This window comes from Siniperca chuatsi, linkage group LG13 (assembly GCF_020085105.1).
Source record: "Siniperca chuatsi isolate FFG_IHB_CAS linkage group LG13, ASM2008510v1, whole genome shotgun sequence".
Lineage (NCBI taxonomy): Eukaryota > Metazoa > Chordata > Actinopteri > Centrarchiformes > Sinipercidae > Siniperca > Siniperca chuatsi.
The window spans coordinates 13,606,463-13,625,135 of record NC_058054.1 but is presented as its reverse complement, the minus strand read 5'-3'; the positions used below and the strand labels follow the sequence as shown (position 1 = coordinate 13,625,135).

The window sequence follows — 18,673 nt, the reverse complement described above, 5'->3', positions numbered from 1 at the left end:
TGGCACACCACTCAGCTACCAAATTTGTACTTTATTTTGTCCTCTTTTGGGGCTAACTAACAGCACTGCAGTGTTTCAGTATCAAAAATATATCAGTAGGCCTATCCTTAATTTTATACATTTCATTTGAATTTAAAAAAAATTGCTATATGGAGAGTACAAAGGCTGTAATTTCTTTAGTCTTTTACAAGTTCTTAGAAGAAAGAAAAGCGCTCAGTGTTGGAATTGCACGAATAAATTTAGGATTTGACATTTACTCCATTAGTCATCTGTCAGTGACATACAATATACTTCGTGTGGGACAAAGATTATCCCAGCTGAGTCCTTGATGACATTGTATATGAGATGATGACCATAAACTTTTTTATAATTTTATCCAGAGAGGGATATACCACCGCAATAAAGCTCTGTTGATATTCTTATTTTGATTATGTACACATTTGTTACCTTGTTATCATTTTCATGAACTATTATCTGTACCTCATACTTGTCTCATACAAGACTGTGCCTCTGTGTATAACATGCTACATGTGAACATTTTATTTGTATATTGATAATGCATTGTTTGATGTGTTCTGTAAATAAACAAAAGGAAACATTTATTTAATCTTGGTGATTCGTTAACCCTTGACATAGCCAGGGCCAGTTGCCAGGCAACCAGCGGAATGATTTACACTTTGGTTTTTGTATGGATTAAACAAACGCGATACAGCGTGTTAATTAGTTAACTTTAGAGGTTCTGGTAGGCAGATTTTGTTACATTTGGACAGAGTCAGGCTTGCTGTGTCCTCCTGTTTCCAGTCTTTGTGCTAAGCTAAGTTAGCCGACTGCTGGAGGTAGCTTCATATTATATGCTACAATTAGCAAACAGATGTGAGAGTGGTATCAACATTCTTATGTAACGTTGACTCTCGGCTCACATTATGAAAATGTCTAACTTTTCTGTTAACCGAGCAGTTTTCTATTTTATTTCCTCTTCAGTAGCTTTTAAAATCATCTTATTCCACTGTCTCTGAAAGCATCACATACTGTATATATTCTGTATCAGTTTGCTCTAGCTTTCCATTGAAGCTCTCTGATATTTACACTGAGTGAAATATTTGAAGCCAAGACGCCATGTTTTGTATGGCTGCACCTTTCCATGTCTTGTGCATATTTTTTATAGCTTACATTTCCTTAAAATTCAGGATCATATGTGGTAACTTCGTAGACTTTTGGGTCTCCACTAGAATTTTAAATAAAGTTCTGTGTGTATCGATAATGCTTTGCTGCACAACATGCGTTTGTAGCCTAATGACTGATCCACTGACAGGCTGCTGTTTAAGCACACCGCTGAACCAAAGACACCATGCACAGGCCTTGCCTGGTCTCAACAACAAGGGTAGGCCTATTAGACAGGTTTCTAGCTTCAGTATCTTCCAATAGTAGCTAATCTCACAATACAAAGGAGGATTTGAAAAGTAAGCAGATCCTGATACTACTGCCCAGAGGTCGGTAATGAGGAAAATCTGCTGGAAACACATTTAGCCTTACTGTAGAGAAAAGAATACATTCAGTTCAATTTGCAGCCAGCAGAGGACACCAGCAACTCAACACGTTTGAACCTGCACATGAGTGGAGTGATTTGTGACGTGGCTTATTTCCCCAGTCAAAATTAACTTTCTTAGCTTAAAGGTGAAATAGTAATGGTGACCAACACCACATCTTTTAATAAGGCCTACACACAAGTACTGTGCATCTGTTACTTTCTTTCTCAGTAGGCACACATCCGACGCACACATGTCCACTGTCTCAATTGTGAAGTGCCGTAAAAGAGGGTTTTACCTCCTCACAAGTCTGGACGGGTTGCTCTAATGGTGCTGAGAGGGAATAACATTGCAGAGCCTAGCCAAAGAGGGAGGAAAGGTGGAATGGGATAGACCCTCCCTCCTCCCCCATCACTACTGTCCCTCTGCAGGTGGTGAAAGTGAAGAATTCCCGGGGAGGGCAGGAAGGAAGCAAAGGCCCAGGTGTGGTGACTGCAGAGAGCCCAGAGCCCGTCTTCCTCTGTTATTTAGTGCGGAGTGGCCTCGAAAAAAAAAGAAGCAGGGGAAAGTCCAGAAAACCAAGCAACATTATTAGACTACAGAGGAACCTGTCAGGAGAGACAATATTTCACACAGGTAATAACAGTGTGTGTGAGCATGAGAGAGCTATGTAGGTCTAACTCGAGACTGCAATGAATACCCATCAAACTTGATTTATATGTTTCTATTTTATTATTATATATTTATGTCTTATTATTTACTATTACTAAACTGAGTAATGATATAGGAGAATGTACTTAAAAGAAAAACAGACAAGAAACTGCCAGAGAGCTGAGTTGGGTTTATTTTCCAACCCTTAACCTCCACATGGTGACCGTTGATGAGGCTCTGTAATATAATCACTACTATTGTGTTGACATTCCTGACCTGAGCAAGGACCCGTAACAGACACTGATTAAGCCTGTCACATACAGTATGCCTGTCTCAACAAATACCAGCTTTCCAATCAACTTAACAGATTTACACCAGTCTCTTTTAGCAGGCTGAAGCCAATCAAGTTTCACTTTGCAGATAATGTGGAAGTGAAAGGCCCTGTTTATCAGGCTGACAGAGCTCATTCTCATTCCTCCAACACCCCAGCTCTGCAGCATTTTTACGGCCACTTAATTAGAGGGGCAGGGCTCATCTCTTTCCTCTGAGGCAGAATAAAGGTTGGGGAGCAAAAATAGAAAGTGCATTCTGGGATGGCGGCACAATTTGAGGCCCCTGTTTGGTTTTCAGCAGATGACGAAACCTCAAAACACACTGAGATTAATTGAGGGCTTTCATATCAGGCCACAAAATAGTTCAGGTCAGGTCTAGATGATGCCCAACACCATCAATGGATCATTAGTTGCTAACTATTATTTTGTTTCAGAATCATTTTAAAAAGTGTCAACGCTGCACATTTCTATGCCATAGAAACCAAAACAATTTGTGATGTATTGTTGTCATGACCACACTAAAAGGTGACCCATTAACTGGAGGGTAGCAAGTTTCAGAGCTCATGGGTGCCCGGTGACTCCGTACGCCTAGCTAATGTCACTGACTGACTGTGGCTGTGGAGGGGTCTCCACAGGTCATGGTCACAGAACTGGAAACAACAAGTAGTGAGGTCAAGTGCTGCCTTCGTGATGTGAATTTGTGTTTATATCATGGTTTAAGCGAAGGTGTAAAAACTGGGCAAGAGCAGAGGTCCCCGACTTTTTTTGAGCGACGTACCCCTTCAGCCCTATCAGATGAGGTCAAGTACTCATCAGTAGCACCCATCGTGCTCAAAATGTGTTCATTTTAAAAGAATTTAAACTGGATGTGATTTGAAAGTGGATATTGATACATACAATTTTCAAATTCAAGACATAGAAGCTTGGTCTCCTTTTTTGTCAAGTTTGCAAGTGTATTGAAAAATACCAATTTCTGCCAATTCACTATAACATAGACCAACAAACTAAACCAAAAATAAACTACACATTAACAATTACATATAATTGCATAAAAGAGATTAAATAACCAAAGGAAAAAGGACAGGAATAGTGTAAAATACAGCTTAAATAAAAGGAAAAACTGTAAAACTAATTTCACTTGCATACTGATACTATAGAAAGTAAATTAGATTAGCTGGGAGAACCTGTCAGAGACAGCTATAACTTTTTACACTAACTGTGATAACTCTCTGTCTTTTCTCTTCATTTCAGCATCAGACCACATCTTGCAACCACAGACCACCATCACTTATAAAATAAATGGAGCATTGTAGGGCCTGCATCTGCAAGGGATATTCCCTCCTCCACCAACTATAATTTTGTCTTTGTTTACGATGAGTAATGGTGTGTTGGTGTCCGTGAGAAAATGATACATGACAGTGCAAGAATAAATTACATGTAGTTGTCTGTTTCATTTGTATTTAAATCATTTGATTGTGGGTCTCAAACACTCAAAGAAAAAAAAAGATAAATTATGGAAAAAGTACTTTGTACTCAATTAGAAACAGTTTTAATGACATGTTTACATTAAAATCATGCTTATCATATAATTTAGTTACTATAGTTCTTAAATAACAAGGCTCCGTGACAGAGCGACTGAAAGAGAGTGAGAGAGCAAAAATGAGAATCAGTATGGCACATGTGAGGAAATGTACATACATGTTCACCTAATGTGTCCATACAAGACAGAGAAATACAGACATAGGAAGTGATGCTGTTTGGGGGGGGGGGGTTCGGGGCCCAAAGTGAGTGGCACCACTCTCAGCCCATTTCTGAGCACTCTGCAATCCTCAGGCTGAGTGCTGAGAGTTCATCTTTCTCCATCCTCCACTTCGCTCAGGCCTAATTACAGCCTCGGACTGCCTCGGGGGGGCCAAGCATCCAGAAATGGGGACCATGACAGCTCCACGAACAGATCACTCCAAAAAAATAATTAACTGACCCTGGAATTAGATGAAAGGTGGCCTTTGCCCTTTTGGCTCTTTATTTTGTCCACCATTCAAACCACATATAATAATCAGACAATTGACGAAGCTCTATATGGGTGCCAGCCGAGCAGAATCAAAGGGAAAAGATGATCATATTAATCATAATAGAGACCTTTGCGTCCAATTCATCTGTGATGAGAGTCTGCTCGAAAAGCCCTCAGACAGGGGCAATTATATGAGAGACGGTCATGAGACTATGGGGGAAAAAAAGAATAACAGTGACCATACCAGACTTGTCATGTGATCTGTGGCAGCCTCATTCCTAAACAGTCCCACCCCTCCCCTCTTACTCCAACACACCTACATACAATATGTACCCACACACTCTCTCACCGGACCCCCACTGCCATCCCAAATTCCAGGTAAGAATGGGGAAAGAGTTGGTTGGTGTTTGAATGGGAGGGGCATACATACACACACACACACACACACATCCTTCTCCCAGGTTATCCCAGGCATGTTCTGCAGACCTCCAGCTGATTAAACTATGTGTTTATGTACTATGTGAGCTTTGGCACTTGCTGCAGATTCTCTTGCTTTACCCCGCCACTACAGCAAGACAATCCCCTCTATCTCCGCACTGAACACAGACAAATTCACACTAACAGAGCCAGAAGTGGGGAAGCTACCAAAAACATGCATTATTACATATGACACATCAAAATAATACATCACAGTACTTTTTAGGAAGGAACGCTAATAAGGCATTCTGATCATACATCAGTAATGTAAACTATATTCTTTTCTCCCTGCCTGTGATTAACTGGAGTGAAGTAGGCTTTTCATTTCTAAAAGGAACATTACATCAGCATAAATTTGGTTAAAGGGTCAGTTCACCCAACACACAAAAAACAAATTTTCTCACTTTTAACTAGGGATATCACATGCAATTGACATGTTGGTGTTGAGTTTTTAAAATTGAAATTTTGCCGCAGTGAAGGACTTTTTATGTTCAAAAGCCAAAACTATCTGCGTGGCTGTATGTACCACCAGATGTGAGAACATATCTTTTTCATAATTTTGGTGGACTGATGCTTTAATAATTTAAGTTGCAGTGTTATAATGCTAAATCCAGGGATAATAATAAAATATAATAATAAAAGCCGCATTGTGAAAAAAAAACTGAGAATATGTGTGACATCCAATAGCCCGCGCATTCAGTAGCTAGTTTATATTTAGCCAAGGGCTTCAATGCAGTAAGCTACAGCACAACTGCTGGAGCCAATGCAGACCACTCTCAGAGCTTCAAGCAAGTGTATCTGATTTTCCCAGATCATCTTAAAACAGTGGAAAATTGCTGCGGATTAGGATTTGACAAGCAGTTGCGGTTGGCCAGTATAGCCTTTGACAGCAGGTTATGTTGAACACATGTACAATAATATCCGGTGTGCAAAAAAGCAAATTCTTCACACTCCCTCTTTATTGTGTGGCTGCTCTGTGGGATGACATTCCTTCAGTACATTGGTCCCTGTGCCCTACGCTCTCCTCTGCTATGCTGAATATGCACAGGTGGCTGAGAGACCCCCTTCCAAAGAGCTCTGAGCGGAGGAGAGGGAGGAAAATCAGCAGGCTTTTTTCAGCTTATGAAACAAATGTTTAGCATTCCACTGAGCACTGCTCTGCTGTAGACCTGTCTGTTAACAGGCAGCGGTACGCCAGGGCTTGTTAGCAACTATGTCACACGTCCTAACAACAAGTTCAGAGATCGCTGCTTTACTGTATGTGTGAGGAACAGGTACACTTTGCACAAGTCATAAACACTGAATACCATATGGCCTGGTCACCTTGAATTATGTTCAGCTGGTGACGCTGTCTCCATGTCTTGATTGTGTGTAGACTGATAGCAGCAGATCTTGTGGCTGAATTATATTTTGACTTTCATCTGAGCTACGTGAAACTTGTTCACTATAAAATCTTATCACTTGAATCATCTTTGTCCCATTTACGAAACTCAGCCCTGCAACAAACATCAAGTCTGCAACTGAGTACAGTTTGATGCTACTTATTTGCAACCTTTTGAAGCCACAGTTCTGCAGAATGACTTGAAATTGAGGTGAATAAAGAGATGAACTATATCTACATCATATAACCTGCATACAAGCATAAATAAGGGACATGTAGACATGTCTCACAGTTAATAAGGTCATTATTAATAATATTTTAAGTGTATAAATTCACGTCTTGTACAGTGGTGGGAGAAGTAAAATGTACGGACAACTTTTTTAAGTAAAAGTAGTCATTATGATGATTGACTCCTGTCAGTGTTATACTGTTATACATTTTAATATACTGATCAATTAATGTGTAAGCAGCATTTTAATATTCTAGAAAGTCATTGTGGAGAATTTCACATACTGTTGTGTTGTTTTACCTAGAAAAATGTGCAATATTTAGTAAGATAATCATTTGTTTTGTATGTAAAGTATTATTCTACAAAGTACATATAGCAATCAAATCAATGTAGTGGAGTAAAACATGGAAAAAACACACAAGCATAAAATAGCAGATGAGGCCATTTAAGCCTCACTAATTTCACTGCAAGTGTCACTGAATCACTGGAAAATTAAAGATGCACAAGAAGTTGAGAAAGCTGTAACTGCCTGACACACACACACACTAATGGCGCCCCCTATGGATGAATTTGCGCATGGCAGATTTGACCTACTCCTGTGTGTGGGTTGTTGAAACTGAGAGCTGATACGCATTAAAAACATTTGTGTGTATTTTTCTCTTGGGTAGTATGATTATGTCCATGAATAGCCTGACAACTGCATTATATATTGAAATGTATTCAAAATATTAATACCTCAACTAAGTCCTCCAGCAAAGGTAAAAAGTTAATAAATTTTTATTATAATTATTATTATTATTGTTATTATTATTTATTCTACTGGTCTGTAAAACCCCGGCATCTTGCTTTGATGCTTTTAAAGGAATAACGTAGTCGAGGCAGTTCAACAGTAGACCACAAGCTAGTCGGGGGTGTGACTACAGTCACTGGGGTCTATATATTGAGATGTTTTGTCCGGTGGCTTTGTGTGAATGAGACAGAAGCTGCCCAGTGAAAAGTCACCACAGTAGGTCAGTGCGCTTCCTCACTTTGAAACCATATAGGGAATGCTCTCAGACGCCACAATGGATTCCTGTTTTCGCGCACTTTGCATGACTTTTGTCCTGGCATCGTTCACCCGGAGGTCAGGTGCGGTCGGACCGGTTATCAAATGCGAGCCATGTGATGCTGGAGCGCGGCTTTTGTGCAAACCTTTACCCAAAGACTGCACCGAGAAAATCCGAGAACCGGGCTGCGGCTGCTGCATGACTTGCGCGCTGAGCTTCGGCCAGCCGTGCGGCGTGTACACCGGGAGATGTGGCTCCGGACTGACTTGTCAGCATCAGGCCGGTGAGACGAAACCTCTGCAGGCTCTGCTGGAGGGACGGGGGATTTGTGCAAACGCTACTAGTAAACGACTTACTGCCAGACCAACACCTCCAGTCAATGAACTGCCAGGTAATTCTTGTGCGTGCACCTTTTCCATGTGCGTCTCGTGTGCACTTTAGATAGCCTACTTTATTGTTGTTTATTAATGTTTAAGAACGCCTTAAATTCGCTGTATATGCATATTAATGTGCAATAACTGTACAGTTTTTATTTATTTATTATCCATTACAAACTTCTAATCACAAAGGAAGATGTGTTGATAAGAAGCAGATGAGTAGTTAGACAATTTAGTTTGTCAATTTTGGGAAATGTTATGTATTATGATGCACAAGTGACAATCAACTCTTAATTCCATGCCATACAATGAGAGTAGACATCCAGCTGAAAGCCACAATCACTAATTGATTTCATCCAATAAATTCTCTTCATGTGTGGGAAGAGAATGTGGAGGATGAGACAGGTTGTAGTATTTTTGACCCCTAGTAAGAATTTGATGTGCAAAAGAGTGGTGCAACTCAATATCAGGTGTTCAGCTCAGTGTAAAGACTGAACCTCCCTCAATCCATTGGCAGAGACTAAATGTTGATTTTCAGATTAGAATGATTTTGGATCATTTCCTACCTGGAGATAGCATAACTATTTAGCTTGTACTCTTAGGAAAGAGACTACAGAGATTCAAGGTTTAAGGTATAAACACATTTGGAATCAAGTGGTGGTAGTCATCCTGCATAGTTCTGTTCATTTCCTGTCAAAATTGAAAGATATATATAATCTCAGGAAATGCTTCTGAGAAATAGCTCACTCATGACCCTCAAAGTGACCTCCAGCTTGCTGAAAAAAAAATCAATGTCTGAATCAGAAAAAATACTACCTTAAATGGAAGATTATATAGCCTACTGTTTTGTGAATAAACACATGTTGTTCTCAAACTTTAGCAGAAAATATTGAGACTCAGGAAGAGGAGAGGAATTCCACCGGCTCAGGCCTTCAAACCTTGTACAGCACCCACAGACCCACGGGACCCCTGAGACCTCCGCTTCACCCTTTTTTCCCCTCTGCCAAGTCAGAAGTCCTCAGACAGGGGCAGCAGAAGAGAACCCAGAACTTTAAAATAGAGGAGCTCCCAGGACCACTCATCACAGACCAACAAAACTTCTCTCTAGAGACCAAACAGGAGCCTGAGTATGTAAGTACCACAACCAATATTTTACTGTCTTCCAAGCATACTGGAGGAATGTTTTTCTCCTCTTCCTCTGTGTTTTGGTGTTTTTCTCCCCCTGTGGGTGATGAAATGTTTTGGGTAGCGGTGCTGATGGTTGGCAGGCATCGTGAGCAGTAGAATGGCATGGCAGCGAGCGGGTACGATGGCCCTGCGGATGACCTGGGTCACGCGGTTGTTTGGCCACAAGGCGTCCGCGTGCCGGGTGTACTGGGAGCCAGCAAATGATGGATTGGCCTATGTGAGTGCCTGTTGGGAAGCCCTGCTGCTATTTTGATCTTCTCTTTGGCCAGAGAAGTGAGCACACACTAGTAATGGGCTTTGACTGGCTGCTTTGATTAGTGACTGGAATAGTCGGACTTAAGGACAAGCCTTTTTGCTCCTTTTTTGAGCTCTTTGAATTCACTTTATCCCCCATCCTTTGTGTAAAGTGTAAGAGTTCTAAGAAGCTTTGGCAAACTGTTAAGCCGCTACAAGTCGGTCAGATGAATTAATTTCTCATCCATCACCTCTTTCATATCGCAGCCACCATTGTTTAGGTATTACAGCAGAGCAGTGTGTGATGCAGTGTGAGTCAGCTTTGTTAACGTCTTTATTTTAACCCCCCCAGAGAATTCATGTGGAAATCACATTGTAAAATGATAATAATAATGAAATAGCTTGTGCTAACGGCATCAGCTGCACTCAGATTTCTTGACGTTTGAGCTGGAGATTGTTAAGTATTGGAGAAAGTACAGTAACTGCTTATGTGTTCCCTCATCTGTAGGGTCCTTGTCGGAGGGAGATTGAGAACATTCTCAGCAGCCTCAAGATTACAGACATTCTCAACCCCAGAGGTTTCCGCATACCAAACTGTGACAAGAAGGGCTTCTATAAGAAAAAGCAGGTAAAAAAAGCACATTCAAAGTACCATCATTTTATATTGACTGCGAAAATATAGATTCATTCATCAATTTCATGATTTCATAACTTAAACATCTACTTGTTTACAACCTTGAAAGGCTGTAAAAAGGAAATCCGCATTTCCTTGTTTAAATGCTGCATTAACAAAGATTCACTGCTGAAGTCTAGTGACTCAAACTTGAGGTCTCCTGCAGCCCAATTACAGTTTTGCAGCTGTCCTTCTGTATTCATTGGTAGTTATTAGAGCCTCATCATTGCACCACCACACCAGTGAGGTAGACCCTAGCCACTGGCTCTGGAGACAGGAACCACAGGGGCCAAACCCCAGTGGGGTTGACGGATGGGACGATGGCCGTCTAATGGGAACCCTCCCAGGGAGACAGACGTCAAGGTGGCCACCGGCACCCAATGCGCTCCCCTCATAATTGCTGGACTTTTGAGAAGCATGCACAGAAATAGAGCTGCAGCCATCCCCACGCTCACATGGTTCACCCACGATCGGGTTGTAATAAATGAGTGGTTCTGACGCGTTCATATGGAGGCACTTAGGGCTCCCGTGGCACTGCATCACCGAGGCAGCTTTCTTATAACATAGCAGTCCCTCCTGCTTAATGGAAGTGTTCTTGACCTGCAACCATCTCATAACGAGCCTCACAACGGCAGGCTCATTGTCTTTGTTTATGTAGAATGGACTTAGTGTACTGCGCTGAGCCCCGAGGTGGAGTTGCAGACATTTCATGTTGGTCAGTTTAATTTGCATGATTTTAAGCATAAACTTCTCTTATTACAGCTCTTAATAACAGTAAATGTCTTTTTAGCAGAAAAAACTACCCAGGACAGATTTAATGTTGGAAGTATTTGTTTTTCCTAGCAAACAATTTGTAAAACTTTTGTCTTGCTGCAAAAAATGTTAACTCCTTATGATATATATTTAGTCCACACAAAATGCAAATGAAGATATGAGCTTTTAAAACACATAACATGATCTAGCCCCCCTATACTTCCTATGCACCAGTGATCTGACAACAAGAGAGTCCTACTTCAGCTCAGATCAGCCTCCCCGCTGAAATATTGAACTAAATCAGGATGTTTTCCTTCCTGATCAGCTCTGACTCCTCTGTGGCGCAGCAGCACAGTTGCTTTAGCCCTTGAAATGAATGGCTGCATGTTTTACTAGAGTGGAGGTTGACCTTTAGTAAAATTGGCAGTAAAATAACAGCCCTTGAGTAGCTCCACAGACTCTGTAAGTCATTTGTAGTACCCATAATTTGGAACCGTGGGGTATAATCAGCAACAGATGATTCGTACTGGCCACCAGCTTCTGAAAATAGATCTTGGTTCTCAGTTGTTCACAAACGGGACTAAGCAAATATTTTACCAGGTTTCTGTTTACCTTAAAGGTCTCTATATGTGTGTGTAACAGGAGGTAGACCATAAAAGCAGCTCAAAATACCACAGCGTGTTGGATAACCAAGGCTGCGTCGACTCAGCACAATCTGACCATTAATGCCTCTTAACTATTGCTGTTCTACTTCATTGAGTAAAGTGGCTTGTTACCCATAATGCTGCATATTCAACTGGATTTGCACATTGAGTTGCCCCCCCCCTTTTTTTCTTCTCTTCCCTCCCTTCACCTTGTCCCTTCCTTCACTTTCAGTGCCGTCCATCCAAAGGCAGAAAGCGAGGCTTCTGCTGGTGTGTGGACAAATACGGGCAGCCTTTGCCAGGTTTTGATGGGAAGGAGCGAGGAGACGCCCAGTACTACAACTCCGAGAGCCAATAGGAGCAGAGCAGGATGGAGGGAGGGAGGGTGGGAGTGAGAGCAAGAAGAATTGTAAACAAATGGAGATACAGAGGATATTGGGAGAGAGGTCAAGAGATGGCTCAGCCGATATATGGATGTTTGCTATTTCTATCTGTTGCCTGTGGGACCTTTTCTGGGGCAGAGCATGGCGAACAGATGAAGAGTACCAGGAGGAAAAAGCCTCCGTGTCACAGATGCAGTCTTAACTTTTCTGCGATGGATGGATTCTTCATAAGCTGTTTGTCTCTGACCCAACAAGGACAACTTTTGAGAAGTGGATAAACTTCTCAACTTATCTCAGAAGCCTTATTCTGATTCTAAAACACAGAGACACAAACACTGATGAGAGTGCCCTTCATTTACGCACAAAACAAGTGGCATTGCACATGTGTACATGCATGTGATGTGTAATCATAATTTGTATGCTTGTGATTTGTTATGAAGACATTGTGTGTGGTCATGACGACCATAAAATGTATGTATGTATGAATATGTGTTTCAGACTAAGCATGCGGTGCCTTACTATGAATTCCTATTCCTATGAATTCCATTTTTTTCCGGTCGCTTCCTGTTCCCCGGGGAGTTGGACTGGACTGTGCAGCTCGAACACTACAGTGCATATAAAGTTATTAATGCTGGATCTCAAGCCACAGAAAGAGGGACATTTCCTTTAATCTGTACTGTGGTTGTTACTGTTTTGTTGTCACTTTGCATAAGCTGAATTTTTGGGATAAAGGCCATAAACCGTTATCTCAGATCTCTGTGTAGCCGGTGATAATTTTCATCACTTGCCTTGGTTTAAGTAAATACGCTGTTTGCATGTACAATGCAACCCTCAGAGGTCTATTTTTACTTAATAAAGGCAGTATAAAATTATCCAGGTATTGCATTTTAATTTTTTATCTTCATCTTGCCTTCTCGTGCTTTGAGTGTGTATGAATTGACTTTTTTGACTGTGGAGAAACACATTTACAAATGACCCTATCATGATGAGATAACTTTTTATTTGGATGCACGTCCACAGAATTAGAACAATATGTACATTGTTTCCATAAAACCAATAATGGAATAGCAGCATTCCTGGCAAATTGCATTCACAAACAATTTGGTCCACTGCACATGAGCTCAACAGCAAACAAAAGCATTAACACGAGTGAATCATAATAAATACTTGAATATTTGCTAGAATAAAAAAACAAGAAAAAGTCCCTAATGTGAGAAAGGTGTAGCTGAGAAGAGCCCTCAGCAATCCTCTGCTAAACCTGTGGGCCTGCAGAGACTAGTAGAGGTAGACAAATACAGAACAACCCATCCCAAACCTCACGGTGGCTTGGATGAGTCCTGATATGTTTGTGCGTGGCCACCGTGCACATACTTGCGGCACTTTAACTATTTCCCCCAATACCCATTGAGGAAACGCCAATGGAGATACATTCAGACAATGTCAACATGTTGAATGAATGAACAGCTGTGTTGTTTCGTGCTGTGCACAGCTCCAGTTTTGAATGAATAAAAAAAAAAAAACTGATCCTGAAGACTCTGAAATGGGCTTGGCAGAGCTGTAGACCTGTGGTTTTGAGCAATGGAGTTATTTAGTCAGAAACACAAATGTATACAGTGTTGCCCTATTTACAATCGCAAAAAATAGGCAAACATATAAAAAAATCTAAAAATGACAAATGGTCAATGCTAGTAAGAATATACAAGCACTGAATAAATAAGTCTTGATACATACATCATGTAAATAAAATGAGAGGAAATTTCCCCCTCTGAAATTGGATGTTACATTTTGTTTTAAAAGGAAGTCAATTTACACTTTTACCTGATTTTAAGTTATGACACGTTTGCTTGTGTCTATATGTGTTTGTGTAGGCGTGTGTGTGTGTGTGTGTAAGCGTGTTTATGAATGTCCATCCTTCAGTGAGCGACTTCTTGATGACACTCTGAGTCACCGAGCAGGTCACTCGATCCTGGGAGCTTCTTCCCATTCCAGGAAGAGACACACCAGCAGCGAGCGGGCGGTCCAACCAGAGATGACTCACACTGAAAGTGAAACAGAGATGGGAAACCACATGAATAAATCACCCGGTAGCTTAGGATGGATCTCTTTCAATGGGTGGAATTAATTTTATTTTGTGAAATCCTAAAATTCTCACCTGCTTGGCCTTGTAGAAGCCGTGCTTATCACAGTTGGGGAGGTAGAAAGTTGTGAACTTCTCTCCCAGTTTCTGCTGAGAGCTGGCTATCATGTCCAGGGCTGCATGCAGTTCAATGTGACAGGGACCCTGTGCATGAAAGAAAGACAAATAGTGAGAACTACACCCACATATAAACAAATACACCATATTATTCACAGCAAAATTCCTTTCATCCCAATTATCTCTCTTAAAAATCTACAACTCCTCAAAAACAATTGGTCCCTCTAGTGGAAGGGAGGTAAATTACTTTGAATCATCTTCATTAATCAGCTTGATGTGTTTTACTCACCTGTTGTACCAGCTTGTTGCGGATGGCATTGACCTTGGCCTTGATACTCTCCTGGCCGTCAGCAGTGTCTTGGTCAAAGGGAAGGTTGAGACCCAACATGTAGTGCAGGGAGCCGTGGTCAGGGACTCCATCAGCTTCCTCTGTACAGGATTTAGAAAATGAATTTGACTTTCAGCTTGAAAATAAGAGTTTTTTGATCAGAAATGTTAAAAAATATTTTTTTGTTGTTTTTTCCTGGGTTGCTTTGAGGCCCCATTTTATCATTTTAAGATCTTAAACGTAAATATCAACAGTGTACACATACGAAAGAGAAAATCCTGAAACTCTGAGACTACCTTGGCCCAGGTCTTCAGTGCAGACCCCCTGTCCTCTGGTCAGAGCGTGGAGCGGCCTGGCCTCACCGGGCCTGGGAGTGCAGCGGAGCCCCTCACCACAGTGGGCTGTGTGAACCCCACATGATGCTCCCTTCTCCAGAGCGCAGGCCATGCAGCAGCCACAGCCAGGCTCCCTCAGCACCTGCATGCAGTCTGCTGGGATGGCAGGACAGTCGTTCAGTTTCTCCTGCGTGCAGGTGGCACAGCGAATGGGCTCAGGTCCCACCACCGGGGATGACCTCACCATGGCCAAGACAGCCAGAGCCACTGCTGCCACGAATGTCATCTTCTCATATAATCCAGGCATCTTCAGTCTTAAGATAAAATATGTTCTTCTTTTTGGACTTGCCCCTGCAAACTGCTCAGTATGACTGTACTTTTCCTTCTAAACTGAATTCTCTGAACCAGCAGTATTTATATGGAGATCTGGCCTCCAAAGGCGTTAATGATTGACACACTGACCTCAGACATAAAATATTTTTGACAAAGCTGCCGTAAACGGTGGATGACCCTGTTTGACGTGCGTAGATGCAGGTTCACAAGGTCTGTTGTCAATATTGACTTTGGAACATAAAGTGATTGTACATCAAAACAACCCTGTTTTTGGACCAAATTACTGATTTTTGTCTTTACCTTTGAGGTTATGAAAACAATCACATGAATACTGCTTTTTTAAGAAATGTACCAATTAAGTAGTAATGAATAACATCAACAATAAAGAATACTAGATAATCCAAGAAGTAATAGGTCATGAGATAATGACTGGTGATTATAAAAACTGTGTGTTCTGACAAACTCTTATTTTGTGAAGTAATGCTTACAAATTTTTTTTGACACTATTTTCACACTGAAACGCTATTTGTCCCTCTAGTCTCTTTGGTGAAGGTTCTTCTTATCAGACAGACAGATAAACAAGATCACTGACATATTTAGCATTGCATAACCCTAACATTATGGATTGCTCTGCGAGAATCACAACATGTTTGTCTGAAGAAAAATGATAGTAATTGCTTGTTGCCTTGGTGTAGTATTTGTCATAACTATCTATGGCAAATGCCAGATACTATGTTAGATACATATTCTATTTGTGATATACACACCGACACCATGCTGTGTACTCTATATGACCCCAAGCTTTTCATTTTGTATCTTTTGTGTTTTGTTTTTTAAAACAGAGAACTGATATCTAACACTACTCACCAATGATTCAACCAGGAAAGACCAATAAAGTAATCAGGATTATATAGTACAGTATTTTTATTATTATTATTATTACTACAACATAAGTTCCCATCAACTCCAGCATGTTTGTGTAAATGAGATGAATATTTAGCTGTGACCCTTCATGCATGGTCAGTTAGGGTCCTGGATGCTGGTGGTAGTGAGAAGGTGGTGTTTCAGTGCAATGAATAACACTAAAATGATGAGCATATGGGCTGTGTATACAGTGTACATGTGTTTGATGGTTATTTGAAGTTATGATTGATTTTGTATTGAAATAAGGGAAATGATTGGTTGAAATATTTAGGAATGAATAGAGAAAGAGTGAAATAAACTCACTGATTTTAAAATAATTGTCAAGAACATGGAATATATTTATTGAAAAAGAGCAGTGGTGGAAAGTAAGTACTGTACTTAAAGTAAAATTTTAAGGTACTTGTACTTTACTTGACTACTTCAATTTTATGCAACTTTATACTTTTACTTCACTACATGGGAGAAGCAAATATTGTACTTTTTACTCCATTACAGTTATTGTACAGTTATAGTTACAAATTACTTTAACGAATAACATTGTACACACAAAACCAATAATGAGCTCATAAAATATGGTGGTTTTTTTATAGGTTAAAATACCCAACAGTATATAAAAGGAGTTAGAATTACTTCCCTTTGACCAACTAATAAATTAAAATACTGTAAATGCATCAGTAAAACAAATCCAGAAATATAGAATACTGTACTCACAGGGGCCATTATGATACTAGTACATTTTTCTTTCTCTACTTTATTTTCACTTAAATTAGTTATGCAGGACGTTTACTTCAGTAGAACATTTTACATTTGTTTGTATTTTTACACATTTTTTGTATTCCTTCTGATACTTATGTAAAGGATCTGAGTACTTCTTCCACCACTGGAAAAGAGACGATATGGAAAAACATTAGGTGTGCATGAGGAGTGACCGGGGATGGTGGCCTTTCTCATTGAATATCTGGTAGAACAGACACAAAAAGAGCTACTTTGTAGACGTGCATATAAAAATGCATTTGGTCTCTCTTTTTCCTTGCTTTTACATGTATAGTTATATATCATGAGATAGTTATCAAGTCTCTGTTGCATAAGTTTTTAATATTTTTCTTATTTAAATAAATCACAATCAAATCAAACTTTCAACCAACAAGTTAAAAGATAACCTCTTCCCTATTGCTCTTTTAAAGTTAAATAAACTATTACCTAACTAACAGCACTTTACACTGGCATTCAAATCAAAGGAAAATTCTGATTTAATAGCTACATGTATGTTTGATGTATGGGGAGGTCAACAGAGGAGACACACATGCCAAATTTTTGATAAATAAATAATAATGAGGATAATAATAATAATAATAATAATAATAATAATAGAAAATAACACATTTCTTGAATACTATACACAAACTAAGTACAACAAAAATATATTGACACTATAGAACGTTCACCAACAAGGTCATTAGTTGTGTCACGTTCACCTTGTGAGGCCCGTGAAGAGTGTTACTCAACCACCAGTTGGTGAGTTGTTGCCTCTTCAATGTTGACCATCAGGTCCACCAGCCACTGAGGAAACGGCTCCTCCTTGGAAATATTTTTGAGGACATTGGTGAAAAAAAACCTAAATTATAATCCGTATTTTCAAAAGTTAAAACATCTTTGCTTGAAATGAACACTCACAACCAGAGACGTCTTCTTGTTAGTCTTTTTCTGCACCGACAGGTTTGTCTTCTTCTGCACTGATGGTTTAGGTGGTGTGTGTTTTTGCCATCTGATCTTGGAGACCTTGAAACAATAGAGCATCACATCTCTTTTCCATTTGAGTTGTCAGATATTTCATTGGAATGTATATTGTGGTAAAATACTTACCTTTATGCCTAGCTCACCACTTCTGGACATCTTCTCATTTCCTAAGCTTCCCTGCCCAGGTGGGGTAGCTTCATCACTTAAATCCACTGCATGTGTGCTCCGCTCTGACACAGAGAAATTCTCCATTATCTCCTGGTGATTGTTGGTAGATTGCATTTGAAGAAAACTCTCTTGGCTAAAGGAACGAGACAATCGCCTTGGTCTCAGAACCCTCAGCAGAGCATCATCATCTTCATCTTCTTCACTTGCATCTTCTGTCATAACCTCTTTTGTCTCCACACCTACTTGAATTTCAAAATCCTCCTCCTCTCCTTCTCCTGTTTTGCTTCCTTCAATTTCATCTTCCTGCTCTGACTCTTCCTGTATGGGCTCCAGATGTGGCCTCTGTTTCATCATTTATGTTCATGTTATTTTTAAATACAGAGCAGAATTAACATAAGATGCCCATTTAATTTATTTTTGGATTTTTGAACTTTGACTTATTTCATATATGAAGAGAGCCTCTACTGGAGCAAAATAAACAGTGGATTAAAACTTACATTCTGCTGCTGAATGTCCATTTAGCTAGATGACTGAGCTTTCCTGATATGTAAAGATCCTGCAGTTTCAGGTTTTCATTAGTTGATTATTCAAATCAGGTGTGGAAGCTTAACAACAGACAGATGACAGGTGGAGGTGGATGTCCTTTTTGACACACATGAAGTGAAAAATAAAGCAATGTAGCCATAGGTTCAATCAAATCAAATCAGTGTGCCGTAATAAATATCTATTGTTTTTTTTATACATATTTA

The 18,673-nt window shown here is 40.1% G+C and overlaps 2 protein-coding genes across 4 annotated transcripts; one reads left to right on the top strand and one right to left on the bottom strand.

Moving 5' to 3' along the window:
• Positions 1 to 7,565: 7,565 nt before the first annotated feature.
• On the top strand, positions 7,566 to 13,459 carry LOC122887422 (insulin-like growth factor-binding protein 3). 3 transcript variants are annotated; one of them, XM_044220629.1, is made up of 4 exons: positions 7,566 to 8,044; positions 8,914 to 9,161; positions 9,961 to 10,080; positions 11,755 to 13,459. In XM_044220629.1, exons 1-4 carry the CDS (start codon positions 7,654 to 7,656, stop codon positions 11,878 to 11,880), a joined length of 885 nt encoding a protein of 294 aa, XP_044076564.1. In that variant the 5' UTR covers positions 7,566 to 7,653; the 3' UTR covers positions 11,881 to 13,459. The 3 variants fall into 3 exon arrangements, with proteins under 3 accessions (XP_044076564.1, XP_044076563.1, XP_044076565.1); XM_044220628.1 differs by having other exon boundaries at positions 8,911 to 9,161; XM_044220630.1 differs by lacking the exon at positions 9,961 to 10,080 and having other exon boundaries at positions 8,911 to 9,161.
• LOC122887423 (insulin-like growth factor-binding protein 1) lies at positions 12,889 to 15,166 on the bottom strand. The gene is made up of 4 exons (XM_044220631.1): positions 14,724 to 15,166; positions 14,389 to 14,528; positions 14,058 to 14,186; positions 12,889 to 13,944 (listed from the first exon to the last, which is right to left on the bottom strand). The coding sequence occupies exons 1-4, from the start codon at positions 15,067 to 15,069 to the stop codon at positions 13,819 to 13,821; spliced, it is 741 nt and encodes a 246-aa protein (XP_044076566.1). The 5' UTR covers positions 15,070 to 15,166; the 3' UTR covers positions 12,889 to 13,818.
• Positions 15,167 to 18,673: the final 3,507 nt, after the last annotated feature.